This window comes from Gymnodraco acuticeps, unplaced genomic scaffold (genome assembly GCF_902827175.1).
Source record: "Gymnodraco acuticeps unplaced genomic scaffold, fGymAcu1.1, whole genome shotgun sequence".
Classification (NCBI taxonomy): Eukaryota; Metazoa; Chordata; class Actinopteri; order Perciformes; family Bathydraconidae; genus Gymnodraco; species Gymnodraco acuticeps.
The window spans coordinates 298,925-318,882 of record NW_022990110.1 but is presented as its reverse complement, the minus strand read 5'-3'; the positions used below and the strand labels follow the sequence as shown (position 1 = coordinate 318,882).

Below are 19,958 nucleotides of genomic sequence, written 5' to 3'. Positions count from 1 at the left end.
ACATGGTGTAGTCCAAACGATAGCTGGGGATTCTGGGTAGTGTAGTGTCTTCTGCCATCCTTTACTCCGAAAAAACATTTGTTTCTCCGAATCGAAGGGGAAAAATACAAAAGCATTGCACACAATTTAAACCAATCAATGTTGTGTAATTAACAAGGATAATCTGGTGTTTTTTAGTCGATGAGTAGTGCAGACATCACTGTAAAATCAATCGACAGTAAGGGGAATACTTACTTCCGGGTGTACAATTCTCCGTTATCCAATGAGAATGGACGCTCACATTGCCTTGAAGGGCAGTCGACACAAACGAACGCCGTGCTTCCATGAGCGTCCATAGAAGCATATGGACATCCCGGAAAGCTGAAAATGGACGCTAAGGGCCCCCCCCTTGCGTTGAAAATGGACGCTAAGGCCCCCCCCCTTGCGTTGGAAAAAGACGACAGGGGACTTGACATAACGTCAACATAGGACGACCTGGGAGTGAGGATGTGTTGTTAGTACACGAGCTGCAGCATTTTGAATCAGCTGAAGCCACTTGACTGACTTCTTGGTACACCCTGATAATAAGGAGTTACAATAATCCAGCCTTGAAGTAACAAATGCATGGACTAGTTTCTCTGCATCGTTTTGAGGCAAGATATGCCTAATGTTGGCAATGTTGCGTAGATGGAAGTAGGCGGTCCTTGAAATTGATTTTATGTGGGCGTTAAAGGATAAATCCTGATCAAATATAACACCAAGATTCCTTACAGTCTCACTGGAGGCCAAATGAATGCCATCCATAGTTAGTATATCCTTAGATAATTTGTTTTGTAGATTCTTTGGGCCGAGTACAATAACTTCAGTTTTGGTCGTGTTTAACATCAAAAAGTTTAAGGTCATCCATGTTTTTAAGTCCTTGAGGCAGTCTTGAATTTTATTTAGATGATTAATTTCATCAGGCTTGATTGATAAATATAGTTGAGTATCATCCGCATAACAATGAAAGTTTACAGAATGATTCCTTATAATATTGCCTAACGGAAGCATATATAATGTGAACAAAATAGGTCCGAGCACTGAGCCCTGTGGCACTCCATGGCTCACTTTGGTTTGCGTGGAAGATTCATCGTTGACACGTACAAACTGAGAGCGTTCAGATAGATAGGACCTAAACCAGCCTAAAGCAGTTCCTTGTATGCCAACTAAGTGCTCTAGTCTTTGCAATAGGATATCATGGTCGATAGTATCAAATGCAGCACTGAGATCGAGCAAAACAAGAATAGAGACACGTCCCTTGTTTGAGGCTATTAGAATGTCATTTGTGACTTTAACCAGAGCTGTCTCTGTGCTATGATGTGTTCTAAAGCCAGACTGAACATCTTCAAATAAATCATTGTTTTTTAAGTAATCAGCTGTTTTGCGACCGCTTTCTCAAGAATGTTTGAGAGGAACGGAAGATTAGAAATAGGTCTATAGTTGGCTAAAACCTCTGGATCGAGGTTGTGCTTTTGAAGAAGCGGTTTTATCACTGCTACTTTGAATGATTGTGGAACATAGCCTGATAATAAAGACATATTCATAATATTTAATAAAGAAGTGCTAATTAATGGAAAAACTTCCTTCAACAGCTTAGTTGGAATTGGGTCTAACATACACGTTGATGGTTTAGAAGAGAGAATCATTGAATTTAATTGTTCAAGGTTTATGGCTGAAAAGCATTCTAGTTTACTATCTAGTGTAATATTAGAGCTTACATTTCTGGGAGCTGTTGATAACACTATACTGGTCAAAGGCAAGAGGTCATTCATTTTGTTTCTAAGAGTAACAATTTTATCGTTAAAAAAAAGCACATAAAATCATTGCTACTGAGTGCTATGGGAATAGAAGGCTCAATCGAGCTGTGGCTCTCTGTCAGCCTGGCTACAGTGCTGAAAAGAAATCTTGCATTATTCTTATTCTCATCTATTAATGAAGTAAGCTGCTCTCGCTTTACGCAGTGCTTTCTTATATTCATTGAGAGTAATATGCCAAATTAAACGAGATTCTTCAAGTTTAGTGGAACGCCATATCCTTTCAAGTTGTCTCGACTTTTGCTTTATTTTGCGGGTTTCGGCATTATGCCATGGAGCTAGTCTATGTTGTTTTATTTTCTTCTTTTTCAAAGGAGCAACAGAGTCTAACTTTATTCGCAGCGCATCTGTAGCACTATCAACAACATGATCAATTTGGGGTGGTGTACATTTTGTATAAGTTTCCTCCCTTACATGCAGACATGCTATCGAGTTAAGTATTGGTGGAATCTCTTCCTTAAATTTGGCTATAGCACTAACAGATAGGTTTCTGCTGCAGGAGCTTTTGACTAATGCTTTGTAGTCTCGTAACAGTACTTCAAAAGTTACTAAGAAATGGTCCGATAAAGCAGGATTATGCGGTTCGACTAATAGTTGCTCAATTTCAGTACCATAAGTCAGAACAAGGTCGAGAGTGTGATTATAGCAGTGGGTTGGTTTATTTACACTGACAAAAACCAACAGAATCTAATATAGAGTTAAATGCAACAGTAAGGCTATTTTTATCATCGTCCGATAATGACTTTATCTGTTTTAAGAACCAAAGTTGATAAAAACTCAGAGAATTCAGATAAGAATTCTGAATAAGGACCTGGTGCACGGTACACTGTAACAAATAAGATTGGCTGCAAAGTTTTCCAGGTCGGATGCGTAAGACTAAAAACGAGGCTTTCAAAGGAGGTATAATTTAATTTTGGTTTAGTATTGATAAGTAAACTTGAGTCAAAGATGGCTGCAACTCCACCTCCTCGGCCCGTGCCTCGGGCAATATGAGTATTGATATGGCTGGGTGGAGTGGCCTCATTTATGCTGACATAATCTTCATGTCTCAACCAAGTTTCAGTGAGACAGCATATATCAATATTATAATCTGATATTAATTCATTTACCAATATTGCTTTAGATGCTAGAGATCTTATGTTTAAGAGACCACATTTAATCTTCCTGTTTTGTTGCACTGTAGTAGTTGTTACATTTACTTTTATTAGGTTATTATGTAAGACACCTCTATTAGGTTTTACCTTAACTTGTCCTTGGGCAGACACACACACCGCTAATATTGGGTATTGTATTGGGTTCGGGATTCCTATGGATGACTGCCTAGGAGAGAGCGCAGAGAAGCGTGTAAGACTGCGACTCCGCCTCCTGGTCTCAACTCCAGTTTGTCATGGATTAAGTCCACAAAGCCCTGAAATGTTTGCCGAAATGAGATCTGCACCTTCCAAAGTAGGATGAATGCCGTCTCTCTTAATCAGACCAGGTTTTCCCCAGAAGGCTGTCCAATTATTTACGAAGCCCACATTGTTTGCTGGGCACCACCAAGACAACCAGTGCTGAAATGATGACATCTGGCTATACATGTCATCATTGATCAGATTGGGGAGGGGACCAGAGAAGATTACGGTGTCCGACATTGTTTTAGCATAACTACACACCGACTCCACATTAAGTTTGGTGCATTCTGATTGGCGTATACGAACATCATTACCACCGACGTGAATAACAATCTTACTGTATTTACGTTTATTCTTAGCCAGCAGTTTAAGATACGCCTCAACGTCGCCCGCTCTGGCCCCCGGAATGCATGTGACTGTGGAGGCTTCGGTCTCTAAATTCACGTGTCTCATAATAGAGCTACCAATAACCAGAGTTGACTTCTCAGCGGGTGTCTCGCTGAGTGGGGAATATCTGTTAGATACGTGAACGGGTTGGTGGGGACCTGCGAGTCTCGCGTTATGCCCCTTCTGAACAGTCACCCAGTCTCCTAGTTGCTCGGGAGTTACCGGGGGACGGCTAGTACAAGCTACCTCTTGCCGGTCTATACCGGCTAACATGGATTTTAATGTAGCTGAGTTACTTTCTAAATCTGCGAGAGGTTAAGAGAGTCCCATTGTTTTTGGACCTGCGCAGGAGGGTTGAGCATGTCCCAGTTTAGATCCCCCAGTAGCACAAACTCAGAATGAGTGTGGGGTGCCAGGAGGGTGCTGAGAGCAGGTAGGGTACATGCTGGGGCAGAGGGTGGGCGATAGCAGCCAGCGACTGTCAGTGTAGAGTTATTTGCCAGTTTAATGGTTACGATAAGTAGGTCAAATTGTTTGGGGACAGATTTACTAGTGGCGATAGAACACTGGAGGTGTTGCTTTGTGAATATAACTACTCCACCAGCTTTAGATGATCTATCCTGCCTAAATACATTATAACCAGCGATGCCGATGTCAGAGTCTGGGATATTCTTCTTCAGCCAAGACTCAGTGATGACAAGTACCTCCGGATTTGAGCTGTGAACGAGTGCTTTTATCTGGTAAATTTTTGGCAGTAAGCTTCTAGCATTTACATGTAGAAAACCTAAAGCTTTACGAGAGCAGAAGTCAGGGAAACTCAGATCATTGTGACAAAGATTGACATCAGGGCACAGGTCAGAACTAGGGCTACATACAATAGAAGGTCCAGGATGAACATGCACATTGCCCGATATCATCAGTAGTAATACAATCAGGGCACGGCCAAGAGCTAGCAGTGAGTCACAATGCCTAGTTTGTTTTGTGCGCACAATGACAGTGGAATGTAATAATAATAATACATTTTATTTCTATAGCGCTTTTCTTGAACCCAAAGACGCTTTACATTTGGGAGGGAGGGTAGACAAACAAAACAAAGACAATGCCAAAAAGAAACTAAACAAAACAGAAAAGCAGTCAGGAGGAAGTTGATTGAGAGGGGGGGGGGCTTATGGATACAGAGTTGAAGAGGTGGGTTTGAGGCGGGACTGGAACAGGGTGAGGGACTCAGACTCACAGAGGTATTGGGGGAGGGAGTTCCAGAGCTTCGGGGCTGCCACAGAGAAGGCTCTGTCCCCGAAGCTCCAGAGTTTGGCCTTGGGGATGGAAAGCAAACCGGCTGAGGTGGATCTGAGGGACCGGGGTGGTTGGTAGAGGATGAGGAGGTCAGTGAGGTAGGGCGGGGGGGGGCCAGATGGTGGAGGGCTTTGAAAGTGAGGACCAGGAGTTTGTAGTGGATGCGGTGTGAAACGGGGAGCCAGTTGAGTTCTTTGAGGACCGGGGTGATGTGATGCCATGATTTGGTGTGGGTGAGGAGTCTGGCGGCTGTGTTCTGGACACGCTGGAGTCTACTGAGGGATGTGGAGCTGATGCCGTAGAGGAGTGAGTTGCAGTAGTCAAGGCGGGAGGAGATGAAGGCGTGAATGAGTCGCTCAGCTTTAGGGCGGGTGAGAGAGGGACGGAGTTTGGCAATATTGCGGAGGTGGAAAAATTAGGTTTTTACAACTTGACGGATGTGGGGCTCGAGGGAGAGGGTGGGGTCAAATATAACGCCAAGGTTGCGTTCCTGGGTGGAGGGGGAAACAGGGGTGCCATCAATGGTGACTGTCAGGTTGGGGGTTTTGCTGAGGGTGGATTTGGAGCCGATGAGGAGGAGTTCAGTTTTTATTGCTGTTGAGTTTGAGGAAGTTGTGTTGCATCCAGGATTTTATTGCAGTCACACAGGATTCGATGTGGGTGAGGGGGGGGGGTTGTTGGGGGATTTGGTGCTGAGGTAAATCTGGGTGTCGTTGGCGTAACAGTGAAAGTCCAGGTTGTATTGGCGGAGAATCTGACCAAGGGGGAGGATGTAGATGATGAAGAGGAGGGGGCCGAGTACTGAACCTTGGGGAACACCTTGGGTGACTGAAGCTGTGGCAGAGGAGTGGTTGTTGAGGGAGATGAAGTGGGATCTGTCGGAGAGGTAGGACTGGAGCCACCTGAGTGCAGTACCTTCGATACCGATGTCCTGGAGTCGGGTAACCAGGATGTTGTGGCTCACGGTATCGAAGGCTGCACTCAGGTCGAGGAGGATGAGGATGTTGAGGGAACCGGTGTCAGCAGAGGTGAGGAGGTAATTGAGGACTTTGATGAGGGCCGTTTCTGTGCTGTGGTGGGGACGAAAACCAGACTGAAGGGGTTCAAAAAGCTGGTTGGTTTGGAGAAGGCAGTGGAGTTGTTTGGAGATAATGCGTTCTATTGTTTTTGAGAGAAAGGGGAGGTTGGAGATGGGACGGTAATTACTGAGGGAGGAGGGATCCAGACCGGGTTTCTTGAGGATGGGAGTGACAGCAGCAGTTTTGAAGGCAGAGGGAACGGTTCCTTGGGACAGGGAGGAGTTGAAAAGGTTGACAAGGTAGGGGCAGAGGACGGGGAGGCAGGACTTCAGTAGAGGGGTGGGGAGGGTCAAGCGAGCAGGTTGTGGGTTTGGAGGAGATGATCAGTTTGAGTATTTCAGGGGGGGGAACCAGAGTGAACTGGGAGAGGCGGCCGTGGGGAGGAGGGCTCGGGAGGTCCAGGGAGATGGGGGAGAAATTGTGGCGGTGGATGTTGGGGGAGATGTATGTGTGTCAGATGCAGCGGATAGGGAGAGATTAATGGGAGTGATTTTGTCAGAGAAAAACTGGAGGAATGAACTGCATAAAGTGGAAGTGGAGGAAGGGAGGGTGTCAGCACGGGGTTTGAGGAGCTTGTTGACGGTGGAGAAGAGGGTCCTGGGGTTATGGGAGGGGTCGGTAAAGATGGTGGAGAGATAAGCAGTTTTTGCGGCAGTGAGGGCGTCTCTGTAGGTAGTGAGATGGAGTTTGTAGGATTCATGGTGAACTGTGAGGGATGATTTATTGGTTAGGCGTTCAAGCTGGCGGCCGGTTTGCTTCAGCTTACGGAGTGCAGGGGTGAACCAGGTTGAGGAGGTTTTAAAAGTGACATTTTTCCTTTTGAGGGGGGCCAGGCTGTTGAGGGAGGCGAGTAGGGTGGAATTAAGGTGGTTGAGTTGTTCATCGGGTGAGCTGAGGTTCGAGTCCAGGGGGAGAGTAGAGGATAGCAGCTCGGAGAGGTGCTGGGTATCGAAAGAGCATAAATTACAGAAAGTGATGTTCCTGGATGGGAGGGGGGGGGGGGTGGCGGACGGGGGAGGCGATGGTGAACTGTATGAGTTTGTGGTCAGAGAGGGGAAAGGGGCAGGGGTGGAGGTCGAGTACTGGGAGGTTGGTGGAGCAGACAAGGTCAAGGATGTGTCCTTTATCATGGGTGGGGAAGGTGACATATTGGGTAATTGAGAAATTGTCCAGAAGAGAGGAGAATTCAGAAGCGAGTTTGCAGGTGGGGGAGTCCATGTGGATGTTGAGGTCGCCGAGGAGTAACAGACGTGGGGAGAGGGATGAAGCAATGGTGAGGAGTTCAGTGAGATCAGAGAGGAAGGAGGGGTGTGGTTTGGGGGGGCGGTAAATGAGGATAACTGTCAGTGAGGGAGGGGCTTTGAAGGCGAGGAATTCGAAGGATGGTACTGAGGGGAGGGTGAGTTCTGTAGTCCGGATGTTGTGGTTGTAGATGACAGCCAGCCCACCACCACAGCGTGAGGGGCGGGGTTTAGTGATGTAATTAAAACCAGGGGGGGAAGTTTGGTTGAGGGAGAAGAAGTCATTGGGTTGTTGCCAGGTTTCAGTGAGCAGAAAGAAGTCGATGGATTTGTCCAGAATTATTTCGTGGAGGATGTGGGCTTTATTGTTAAGTGACCGGATATTGAGGAGGGCAAAATTGGTCAAGTGGGGGGTTGGAGGGGTGGTGGCAGGCTGGAGATGTATGAGGTTGGCCAGGTTAGCGTAATGTAGCGTAATCATCTCGTGTAGAGACCTCATAATCACACATGATAGTAGTGGCATGGTGTCAGAGTTTATGTTTGGCGTTAGCCCAAGGAACCTGAATATCATCAACGAGTCATAGTCTCTGCCTATTGTATGGATACAGTTTGTTACACAGGTGGGCAGCACTGCTGATGTTAAGTGCGTCGGTTCGCATTTGTTATGTAGAGGGGGGGGGTGGGGAGGCAGCGAATAACGCAAAGAAAAAGCAGTACAGTTTGGGATTAACCATTGTTAGTCCAGTGAAGGTAGGAAGCAGCACTCACCCAGAGGTCAACAGTCCTTGGTATCAGTATATAATATCGATAGATCGTGGTTATCCAGAGGTTAGCAGTCCGTAGTCCAGCAAGCTAACTGGTTGGTTAGCTAGCAGGTAGCTAGCAGCAGGGCAGGTGGAACCAGGCCTCAGCTACAGCAGCACAGCAGAGCAGAGCCGGTGAGAGCAGGCCTCAGCTACAGCAGCACAGCAGAGCAGGGCAGGTGAGAGCAGGCCTCAGCTACAGCAGCACAGCAGATCAGAGCCGGTGAGAGCAGGCCTCAGCTACAGCAGCAGAGCAGAGCCGGTGAGAGCAGGCCTCAGCTACAGCAGCACAGCAGAGCCGGTGAGAGCAGGCCTCAGCTACAGCAGCACAGCAGAGCAGAGCCAATGAGAGCAGGCCTCAGCTACAGCAGCAGAGCAGAGCCGGTGAGAGCAGGCCTCAGCTACAGCAGCACAGCACAGCAGAGCCGGTGAGAGCAGGCCTCAGCTACAGCAGCACAGCAGAGCCGGTGAGAGCAGGCCTCAGCTACAGCAGCACAGCAGATCATGGCAGGTGAGAGCAGGCCTCAGCTACAGCAGCACAGCAGAGCAGAGCCGGTGAGAGCAGTCCTCAGCTACAGCAGCACAGCAGAGCAGAGCCGGAGAGAGCAGGCCTCAGCTACAGCAGCATAGCAGAGCCGGTGAGAGCAGGCCTCAGCTACAGCAGCACAGCAGAGCCGGTGAGAGCAGGCCTCAGCTACAGCAGCACAGCAGAGCAGAGCCGGTGAGAGCAGGCCTCAGCTACAGCAGCACAGCAGAGCAGGGCAGGTGAGAGCAGGCCTCGTGAGAGCAGGCCTCAGCTACAGCAGCACAGCAGAGTAGGGCAGGTGAGAGCAGGCCTCAGCTACAGTAGCACAGCAGAGCTGAGCCGGTGAGAGCAGGCCTCAGCTACAGTAATCAGTATGTCTGTGTGTGTATATGTATGTATCCTCTTCACAAATGCATAGGTCCATCACTGTATTGTTGGAAATTATACACGATGAACAAATCAATGAAGTTCTCTCATACAAGTACCTTTGTGTTCACATGGACAACACCTTTATAGCTGGAAGGCATGTTGAAAGTTTTTTTTTTTTTGTGAGAGACTGTATGCGAAGGTATTGACCTCTCAAAGGTCTGCTCTGAAGAGATTCTCAGGGCATCAACTTCAAGCCGCTTTAACGTGATTTCTTTCTCAGCTTCTATCTATAACTTGCGAATCTGCAGTTTGTGTTCATAGTCCGCTCTACGCACCATTTCCTTCTCCTGGAACTCCAGCTGAAGCCGGGCAAGACGAACTTTTAGTTTGGCATTACTACTTGCACCTAAGCTACCCGGAGAGAAAGCCTCAAACATAGGAAGCGTTGCAGGAGGAGCTTCAGGACTAAACTTGTCAACTCTAGGTGTAGCTAATACACTTTCCCTATCATCTTCAATAGACTCTTTAGCCCTAGGCTGAGTTGACATGCTTGGAATTACAAGAATCTTTAACTCCTCTAGTTTTTGCAGGATTTTCTCTCTCATCTCTTTTTTTACTTTATACTTGTCTACTGAAATGTTAAAGTGAGCTGCAATACATAACATGTCGTCTTTACGACAGGAATACAACTTATCAACACTTGGACTTTCAATAAAGTCCTGTAAGTCAAAACCCATTTTTCAGCACCTACACCTACAATGACTTCTCAATTATTGGTTGTTTTTAGCTCAGGAAAATAGAAATCCTGGACGAGCCCCCATTGTTACGTCCCCACTAAGGTCTAGGGCAGTGCTTCTCAAACTTTTTTCAGTCATGTCCCCCCTTTGAAACATTTTCTCAGCCAAGTACCCCCTGACCGATCCCGAACATTTTTGATCGAAAAAGCCTATATAAATAACTACAATATAGTGATGTTCCCTCAGTGTGTGATGTATTAACTCCTTCGTGGTATGCATGACAACAAACTAAGGATATTTTCATTTTATGCATGAAAAAAAAATAACAACACTTTTATAAAACAGATTTTTCCAAAGGAGTTTTTCAATTTAAGTAATATGTTGTTATTGTGAAAAACTATAAAATACAATACACACATTTTACATGTTTATATGAGGACCCCCATGGTGGTTCTAGGAATGTTTTATATAAAAAAACAAAACCCCTGCAGTACCCCAACGTACCCCCAGGGGTCCGCGTACCCCCATTTCAGAATCACTGGTCTAGGGGACCTGGAGACAATAACATACAACCAATAATTATGCGGGAGTCAGCGTAACAGTTTACACAAGGTTTATTTTGTAAACCCAGAACCGAACAGACATATAACTGAAACCTTAGTTGGTGAGGAGGAGGAGTCAAAGGATTGCGCCAAACAAAAGAAACAAGCATAACAACACCAGGCCTCTCTCTACATCTATCCTTTGAAACCAAAACTCAAACAAAAACCCTCACTAACTAAACTACAAAGACTTTGACAAAACAATATACAGGGGTGGCAACAATCCGCTAACCTAGTGTGTCTAAACATTAGTTAGCTACGTGGTGAGAAATATACAGGGTACCCCGGACTTACCTAACTCCTCCACCTCTCAACACACACACTTTCAAAAAGGTCAGACAATACAAGGAGCATGAGTTGCTAAACACTGCAGTCTATTGCAGGCTCCTCAATCAGCAACAGGCCCAGAGTGAGAGAGCGAGAAGACTTCCTGGGTGCCTCCTTTATGGTCGGCCCTGGCTGCTGATAGGCCAGCTGAGGGTGAGAGGATCCAATCAGCCATCAGACTCAGGTGCACAGGCAGATACCGATCAGCTGCTGATTAGCTGTGCAGAAGACAGGGAGAAGAGAGAAACACAGGAGGGAAGGAAAACCACACCAGTACAGCCTGCCTGGCACGTAACACTCTTGCTTACAACACATATTATACTTTTCACAGACTCGGGGTGTTCTGTAGAATCAGAGGATTAGGGGTTTTACTCTACCAGAATGTATAAGAGAGAGGAGTCAGGTATAGCATGTGATATAGCTCTCGGTTAATTTAAATTCTAAGCCTGCAGCCAGGTACAAGGAACCTCCAGTTAGTATACCAGCAATCTGTGAAGAATGGTTTGGCCCGAAAGAAACCTTCCTTAAGTTTCATTTATTGTGAACAGGATCTCATTAACATATTATAAAAGTGTGTCTTATATCAAATACATACATTTTAAATAAGAGTTAAATAAAGGGAAATGATTAAATAAATGAATGGGAATAAAGATTATGATTTAATATAATTTTTGTTAAATTGAATGGCATTTTATTTTTGTATTATCTGTCAGCTTCAGACTTGGTGTTTTTGTTTATGAATAATAAATCAACCAGATAAATACTAAAGTAAACAAAATAAATTACTGGGGGAACATTGAATAGGGGAACGTTTTAATTAGTTAATTACATTATAATACATGTTAAAGGACAAATAAATACATGTAAAAACACATTTCAAATACATGATAATGTTCTGGATCGCTGAAAATTGACCATTTCATAAACACATAAATCTCAACACCATGTTCTTTATTAATGTGAAGTTTATTAAGCTAATAACTACAAAAACAGGGAGATAAATGATTAAATTAAGATTTTTTAGTTTTTTTAAAAAGTCAGAATTTTGAGATTTTGAGTAAAACATTAATTTGCAGAACTCCCCTTCAGATCTTCTCAGGGACTGACATGTTGATGATTCTGTTTCCTTTTATGTCGGACTCCACTGAGAGCGGTATTCTTTCAAGCCTGCTTCACACTGTCCCGAAATTGACACCCGATGGACACACGATAAAGGCAATGTTCAAATTCGGCTCTGATCGTAGCAACATCGGGCCATTCGTGAGGGCATCTTAAGCCATCGTATGACCGCCGGTGGAGTTTCTCAGGCTCCGGCAGCAACTTTGTGAGCGGTGGAAAAATCTTTGGCATGCCAAAAAAGTGTCGAAAGACCTTGCGAAGGTTCATTTTCGTGTTTCATTTGTGTGTCCATTTTGCCCTTCGTAAGGCCAGCGTGAGGGCATCTTGTCAAATCGTGTCATCTTCGTCTTTACTTCGTGTGATCATCGGTGCCATCGGGCATTTTTCGCCTCACGAAGACAATACGAAGGAAACAAGAAGCTGCCCGATTGTCTTAGGAAGGCAACACGACTACGTGAAGCCCTCGCAATGCCGTCGTGTAGCCATTGTATTATAGTACGATGACATCAAGATGGGACCACGGTGTCGGCGAAGACAGCCGAATTTGAGTAGCTCAAGCGTTTCCCATGTGTCATGGTAACGTGGACATATAAAAGGCCAGCCTCAGAGCATCTTCCTCAGTCAGTCCTGAGCAACTCTACAGAGCAGAGGCGTGTGTAACTCCCAAAGCTTCAATCACAATTCATCACAAATGCTCTATCAAAATCAGTAGCAGTGATGATACCTGTATTAAGCAGGTGAAACAGGAGCATGTGGACACGGTGTGCTATGTTTCCTTGCAGATTGCTTCTCTGGTTGTTTTATTGCACAACAAAATCATGTAAACATATTATGTAAATAACCCAATTTGTGTTCTGTGAAACTGAAAAGGATATTACATCCTTGTTGTTACTTTCGTTGCAGTTGTATGTCTTAAATGTAATTTAGGTTAACTTCCTGTTTTATTTAGATGCTTTTATTTTGAAGGCGAGTTTACGCTGTTGACAGGAAGTTGTTGTTGCTATGGAAACAACATGACGGAGAAAAGTAATATCTTCTACATATAAAGACGGAGAAAGTAAAGAATAAAGTGTATGTTTAAATATTAGCACCCCCCGAAGAGCCTTCGTGTGTCCTGCGGGTATAGACTACTATAAAAATGCACATCTTCGTGTTGCCATCGTGTGGCCTTCTCTAGGCATCGTACTTGCTTTGGCTGTTGCTTGGCTGTTGACCAAGTTCGGGGCCATCTTCGTGCAAAATTCACAATTCCATATTCGTGTGTCCATCTGGTGTCAATTTCGGGACAGTGTGACGCCAGCCTTAAGGAGATCATCACCAAAGCCTGTCTTCAGCTGGAAGTCGAGCGTGTTCGCCAGAAGTCGAGACGCCACGACGAGCGTGAGCAGCTTTGTGTCTAAATCCACCTCCAGGTGAGTCTCCTTCAGCGTGGCTTCCTTGATCCCTCTAATCTTGAGGGTCACTTTCCGGATGCCGACACTTTGAACCTGCATGAAGACACGTAAACGGTCAATGTTCAGGACGTGAGAAAACATCAGATAAAGTCTTCAGATTAAGGTGAGGAGCATTTTATGCTCCGCCCCCTTCATATTTTCTGCACACTTATGTTGACGGATGTAAAGATATCTCTCGGCTGTGATTGGTTGTTCCTCGTCACATGACAAGCTGTGCACGCTTTTCCGACTCCGACTATAGGAAAAAGTCAGAAGTTTGAGATTTTGAGAAAAAAGTGAGAATTTTATGATTTTGTGAAAAAAGTCAGAACTTTGAGAACAATTCAGAATATTAAAATTTGAGAATTTTTTTTTCATTTTGTTGATATTTTTTAATAAAGTCAAGTAGAAATAAAGATTTTTTCATGATATTTTTGGATCTCTCTGGATTTATTGTTTCCAGTTGCTGGGCAGCGAGGAGAATCTCAAAACTGAGAGAGGGTCATAATTCCCTTTTTAATATCTATTTTAAACTGCTGTGAGAACATCCATAGTTTTATCCACCAATTAGAAAATAAAAGGACCAACTTATTGAAGCACAGGATTAAAAACACTGTCTCTGCTTTTAGAATCTCTTTATTAGTAAAACATGAGATTGGAGAGGATTGAAACCTCTCAACATGATTCAAAGCAAACAGTGTTTCAGATCATTCTCATCTCCAGGATCCTCTTTCCTCGCATGTTCGCCGTCACAGTGAGAGGTAGCATGTGGAAAAAGCCTTTGTTGAATTCCTCCACGGTTTGGAAGCCCATCCCCTCAGAAAGGACTTCAGTCTTTCCGTAAACTTCCAGAAAACAACCCTCAAACTGCACCTGCAGGTGAGCGTTTGTTTTGGTGGTGCGGAGTAATGTGATTACTTTAATCTTCCTTATCTGCAGAGGAGCAGCACTCTGATCCTGGACAAACACACACATCACAGTCATACCAACAACTTCTCAGATAAGATAGGACTTTATTTATCCGTTAAAACTGAACACGAACAGAGCAATTAAATAACTACAGGAAACAAAGACGCGCACATAATGAATGTAAAATACTGTACAGTGACGAGCAGTATTTAGTAGTGCAAAAAACCGTAGTGGCAGAGACGTAATTGCACGTTATTATAGAACATTATTAATAATATTAATAATAATAATATTGCACATGTTATATAGCAGAGAGTGATGGTAATGGTATTTATTTTGCACATAGTGGTGGTGTGGAAGTTCTCAGTCCCTTTGCTGAAGGGAGCTATAGAGTTTGATAAAGGAGTTAAATCAGGGGCGTTAGTCCAGGGGTCACATCATCGTCGACAGTTTGAACCCGGAAATGTTGAGTACCCCAAAGTTTTAAGATAGAAATGTATAGTAGTGTCTTCGGCACATAGAAACTGCCGGATAACCTGCATGTGGGGACAATTTGCACAATTACCATAAGTTGCGTTAATTAGCATATGCAGACAATATTTACAAATGGTTTGGCCCATTTTGGTGTTTTGGGGTTATTGAGCCGATTTCTGACAGTTTTAGGATCAGAAATGCCAGTTTGAACCAGAAAGGGGACGTACCTGTACTCTTTGGGCTGATTTAGATTAATCTTGGTTCCATTTGGAAGATTTAGTCGACAAGAGGAAAAAGTCAGAATTTTTGAGATTTTTAGGAAAAAGTCCGACTGGTAGCAGCAAGCATTTTATATGAGAGAAATTAAAAGAAATAATCGATCCAAAATGTAAACATCTCAAATAGAAATAAAATTGCATTAAAAAGTAGAAAATATACAAGTTGAATTACGAATTGAAGTGTGTGATGATGCTTAGTCCAATTCTGACACTTTCAGGATCAACAATGTCAGTTTAGTGTCCCCTAAAACTTTCAAATCGACCCAGAATTAGTAAAACAAAAGTACAAATATGGTCTCTTTCTGGTTAAAACTGTAATTTCTGACCCTGAAAACGTCAGAAATGGATTCAGCATCCCCAATAACCCCCCAAAACACTCCAAAACGTTCCACATCGGCCAAGACATTTCTAAACTATTATCTTCATATGGTAATTGTGAAAATGTCCCAAGATATGCAGGTTAGCATCCAGCAGTTTCTATGTGCTAAAGACCCTACGATACATTTCTATCATGTCACTTTGGGGTCTCAACATGTCCGCGGTCACACCAGGACTATTTCCTTAGTTTTAGTGCAATAAAAACGACATTGTGATAAAGTTCACATCTACTGGACTCTCTTCGTACACGACGTCATGAACCTCCTGACACTTCTGTGGAACCATAGCTGATGTCCTACCTTTGGCTTCAGTGTGGCTCCGGCTGGTTCCTTCGGTTGAGGCTCCACAGCTCCGACTGGAAGCTTCTGAACAAAACACCAAAGACTTTCCAACGTTAGATTCTTTCTCCCACCAGGTTTCAGAAACATCGGGCCAGTGGTTCGATGTCATCTTGCTAACAAACAAACAAAACAACATCTCTCAACTACCTTTGCTTTTGGGAGGAACCAGGCTGGGTTCGGGGTTGAGTCTCGACCCATGATCTGGGTTTCACCACTGCCGCCGGAAACCTCTGAACAAACATGAGATTTAAAAAAACACACGTTCCTGCCCCCATTTCTTGTGTGTGTGTGGTGTGTGTGTGTGTGTGTGTGTGTGTGTGTGTGTACGTGTGTGTGTGTGTGTACGTGTGTGTGTACGTGTGTGTGTGTGTGTATGTGTGTGTGTACTGTGTGTGTGTGTGTGTGTGTGTGTACGTGTGTGTGTGTATGTGTGTGTTGTGTGTGTACGTGTGTGTAAGGTGTGTGTGTGTGTACGTGTGTGTATGTGTGTGTATGTGTGTGGTTGGTGCGTGTGGTGTGTGTTGTGTTGTGTGTAGCGTGGTGTTGTACGTGTGTGTGGACTGTGTGTGTACGTGTGTGTGGTGTGTGATGGTATGTGTGTGGGTGTATGTGTGTGTGTACGTGTGTGTGGTGGTGTGTGTAAGGTGTGTGTACGTGTGGTGTGTGTAAGGTGTGTGTACGTGTTGTGTGTGTGTGTGTGTACGTGTTGTGTGTGTAAATTGTTGTGTGTGTGTACGTGTTGTGTGTGTGTGTGTACGTGTTGTGTGTGTAAGGTGTGTGTACGTGGTGTGTGTGTAAGGTGTGTGTACGTGTTGTGTGTGTGTGTGTGTACGTGGTGTGTGTGTAAGGTGTGTGTACGTGTTGTGTGTGTAAGGTGTGTGTACGTGTTGTGTGTGTGGTGTGTGTTGTGTGTGTGCGTGTTGTGTGTACGTGTGTGTGTGTGGGTGTGGTTGTGTGGTGTGTGTGTGTGTGTACCAGCTGCGGTTTCTCTTCTTAGCAGCCTGGGCTCCTGAGTCAGTTTCATTGCTTGTCGCCGCTAAACAAATACATTTAAAAAAGTTTAACGAACTGAAAATGATAAATATAATTATATATGATAAATAATATGTATACTGTGTGTGTGTGTGTGTGTGTGTGTGTGTGTGTGTGTGTGTGTGTGTGTGTGTGTGTGTGTGTGTGTGTGTGTGTACCAGCTGCAGGTTTCTTCTTCTTAGGCGCTGCTCCTGAGTCAGCTGCAGCTTTGGTCCCTGTGAAAGTAGAGGCTCTAAATATTCATATCACCTGAACATGATCCCTCTTTAGGAGATCCTCAGAGATGTTCAACAGCATTGATCCGATTGGTCTAAAATAAGCCCTTAATTATGGTTTGAAGAGTTAAAGCTCACCTATTATGCTATATGTGAACAATATATTACAGGGCCATATCTATACAAAACATGTCTCTGAAGTGTTTAGCTCAACATACCAAACAGATGACTCGTTGTCGCCTCATCCCCCTCTGTTTCAGCCCTGTTACTAATGTGTGCGGAAACATTTACAAACCACCGTTTCATCAAGGCTCAAAATAAATGTGACATTTTACAAACAATTTCTCACTAATAAATCATCAATGAGAGGAAAACGTGTACGGGACTGTGTACTGAAACATGCACGGAAAACTTTTACGGAACTGCTACGAAATAAGTTAAAGAGTTATTTAAAACGTTTGGAGAAGGAGGTCTGGCTCTCGTCCAACACGACCCCGCTGAGCTGACCTTTTTTTTTCTCGCGGAGTTTCTTCAGCTCCTTAATTTCTTCGAGCGGCTGCTGCACGGCGGCGTCCAGCCTGGGCAGTAACTTCACCAGGTTGTCGATGACTGCGATGGATCCCTCGGTGCCGTAGTACTGGATGATGACGCTGGGCATGTCGCCCCGCACCCTCCCCTGCTTCAACCCCTGAGGGATCTTCTCCAAAAGACACAGAAGTTTCCGAAAATGTTCCTCCGTCAGCTCGTCCAGGATGGAGCTCAGCGCCGTCCTCCACTTCGTCTCCAACGCCTTCAGGTCCATCTGAGCACAAACAGGAGGAGGTGGGCGGTAACAGTCTGTTAGAGCTGTCTTCCCTCTGCTAAACGCTGACACCAACAGCAGTGGTGGTGTTGGACTTTTTCGTTGTAAGTCATTTTGACGGACAGGATCCTAACATTTCCGATATAATCCATTATTACCCGTCATTTTACTTTTCATGTTTAAATGATGAGACATATTTAATGTTTATGTTTGGGTACTAAGCAGACGCTAATGTTCATTCATTCATTTTTTTAGGGTTAGGGGTAGGGGTAGGGTAATGTTGTGAATCGAGTGGCCCATGGTGGTGGTGGGGTTATGGTATGGGCAGGCGTATGTTATGGACAACGAACACAGGCCACTCGATTCACAACATTACCCTAACCCTAATCCTACCCCTCACACCAGATACTGACTGGTTTTCGGACCCCCCCAGACCCCCCCAATAAAGCAAAACTGCACGTTTCAGAGTGGCCTTTTATTGTGGCCAGCCTAAGGCTCACCTGTGCAATAATCCTGCTGTCTAATCAGCATCTTGATATGCCACACCTGTGAGGTGGGATGGATTATCTCGGCAAAGGAGAAGTGCTCACTATCACAGATTCTTTCAGATTTGTGAACAATATTTGAGAGAAATGGTTATTTTGTGTTTATAGAAAATGTTTTAGATCTTTGAGTTCATCTCATGAAGAATGGGAGCAAAAACAAAAGTGTTGCGTTTATATTTTTGTTCAGTGTATATTATTCTGAAATGGACCAATCTGCACAACGACTACTTTGACTATATTTTGATGAGAATACTTTTTACTTTCACTTGAGGAACATTTTGAATGCAGGACTTTTACTGTAACAGAGTATTCCTACACTCTGGTACTTCTACTTTTACTCAAGTACAAGATCTGAGTACTTCTACCAGTGGCGGCTCCAGAGTATTTGTGTTGGGTAATCTATGGTAGGGCTAACCCATACAGTGGTGCTGGGGCTCAAGTCAGTTTTTGCAATGTAATTACATACACGCTCCCCTTGACAGTGAAACGCCACGCGTGAGGTTTAGATTATTTCCCCGTCTCAATCCAAATTCAACTGTATGAAATAAAAAGGCACATTTGTCTTGTAGTAAATAAAAGGGCGACCTGGAGCCAATCCTGCAACTTCCCCACAGGTGAAAGAGTTGACCTGCTGAAAACCCAACCTCTGTAGGGGGGTCTGGGGGGATTCTCCCCCAGGAGATTTTTTGAAATACTAACATAAAATACACATTCTGGTACTCTCTTGAGAAGAAAAAAAAATACATCTATTACTACACGACATATTTAAAAAAAATAATGCTATTTTAGTTTTGTGTTACTTTGTTCTGAAAGCTGAACCTGCTGCTCCTCAGAGAGAAGAGGGAAGAGGCTGTGAATGACTTTACATTGTGGATAAGGGTGGATAGCCCCCATTGTTCTGTGTGTCAAAATGAAAGACAGCCCACACACTTATCAATCATCAAACCGTGGGGTCTTATTTCATTACGTGTTGATTTCTATCAACACGTAATGTTGTATCGATGTATATAGAGATGTACTACAGCTAAAGTATTCTCCGTTGGGACTTCCTGCAACAACACCACGCCGTTATCTTGATTCTGATTGGCCAGAAGACATTATCAAAGATGTTCTATTGGGAAGATGATCACTACGTGACAAACGTTTTCAAAGCCGTTTCTGGTCTTCGGTATTTCCAGACGAGAGGCTGAAATCAATGTGACTAACTGCTGTCTGTGCAGTTTACTCTGTGCGAGTTGGCGGACTTTATTTTGCTTACTTTAACATCATTTTTCAAGGTGGGGCTAAGCCATTTCTTGGTATGGCTGTAGCCTACCCTAGCCATACCCTTACGCCTCCACTGACTTCAACTGTTACTCAGTAACAAGATCTGCATTGTATTTATTAGGGATGCACCGAATATTCGGCCACCGAAGATTATCGGCCGAAAATGGTTAAAAAGGCCCTTTCGGCCGAAAGGGTTTTAGCACCGAAAAAATATCACCGAATGTCAGAACAGGCTTACGTTGGTAACCTAACGTGTTGTTGTGATGACGTAATAAAGACGCGGCGACCATGCTCGCGGCTGGCTCACAGGGGGGGGGGGACATTGACCTTTGTCATCGAGATTGCCCTGAGCCTTTAACAAATCGTATTAAATAATCTGATGACAGACTGTAAACAGAATAGCTGAAATTTTAACAAACTAAATAACTCAGTTTCCTCTAATCATTAACCCATGTTTGTATCATGTAGTTAACTCCGTGTGTTGCTGCTAGCATACAGAACACCTGACGTGGAAACGTTACTCGTGATGGGGCTACAGAGCTGCTAGAAAGACGGTCGAACCCGGTACATTCCTCC

At 44.3% G+C, this 19,958-nt stretch overlaps 1 protein-coding gene across 11 annotated transcripts in view; it reads right to left on the bottom strand.

The window, feature by feature from the left end:
- Positions 1 to 12,612: 12,612 nt before the first annotated feature.
- LOC117546331 (histone H1B-like) overlaps positions 12,613 to 19,958 on the bottom strand; it is a 96,682-nt gene continuing 89,336 nt past the window's right edge. For 8 of the 11 annotated variants that reach the window (XM_034216519.1, XM_034216521.1, XM_034216522.1 and 5 more), the window contains 4 exons: positions 16,713 to 16,769; positions 15,670 to 15,752; positions 15,481 to 15,546; positions 13,761 to 14,099 (listed from right to left, as the gene is read on the bottom strand). In XM_034216519.1, coding sequence (XP_034072410.1) covers positions 13,845 to 14,099; positions 15,481 to 15,546; positions 15,670 to 15,752; positions 16,713 to 16,769 — 461 coding nt within the window. In that variant the 3' untranslated portion in view covers positions 13,761 to 13,844. Of the gene's footprint in view, positions 13,197 to 13,760; positions 14,100 to 15,480; positions 15,566 to 15,669; positions 15,753 to 16,712; positions 16,770 to 19,958 lie in introns of those variants that run through there. The other 3 variants (XM_034216530.1, XM_034216520.1, XM_034216531.1) reach the window with 3 other exon arrangements.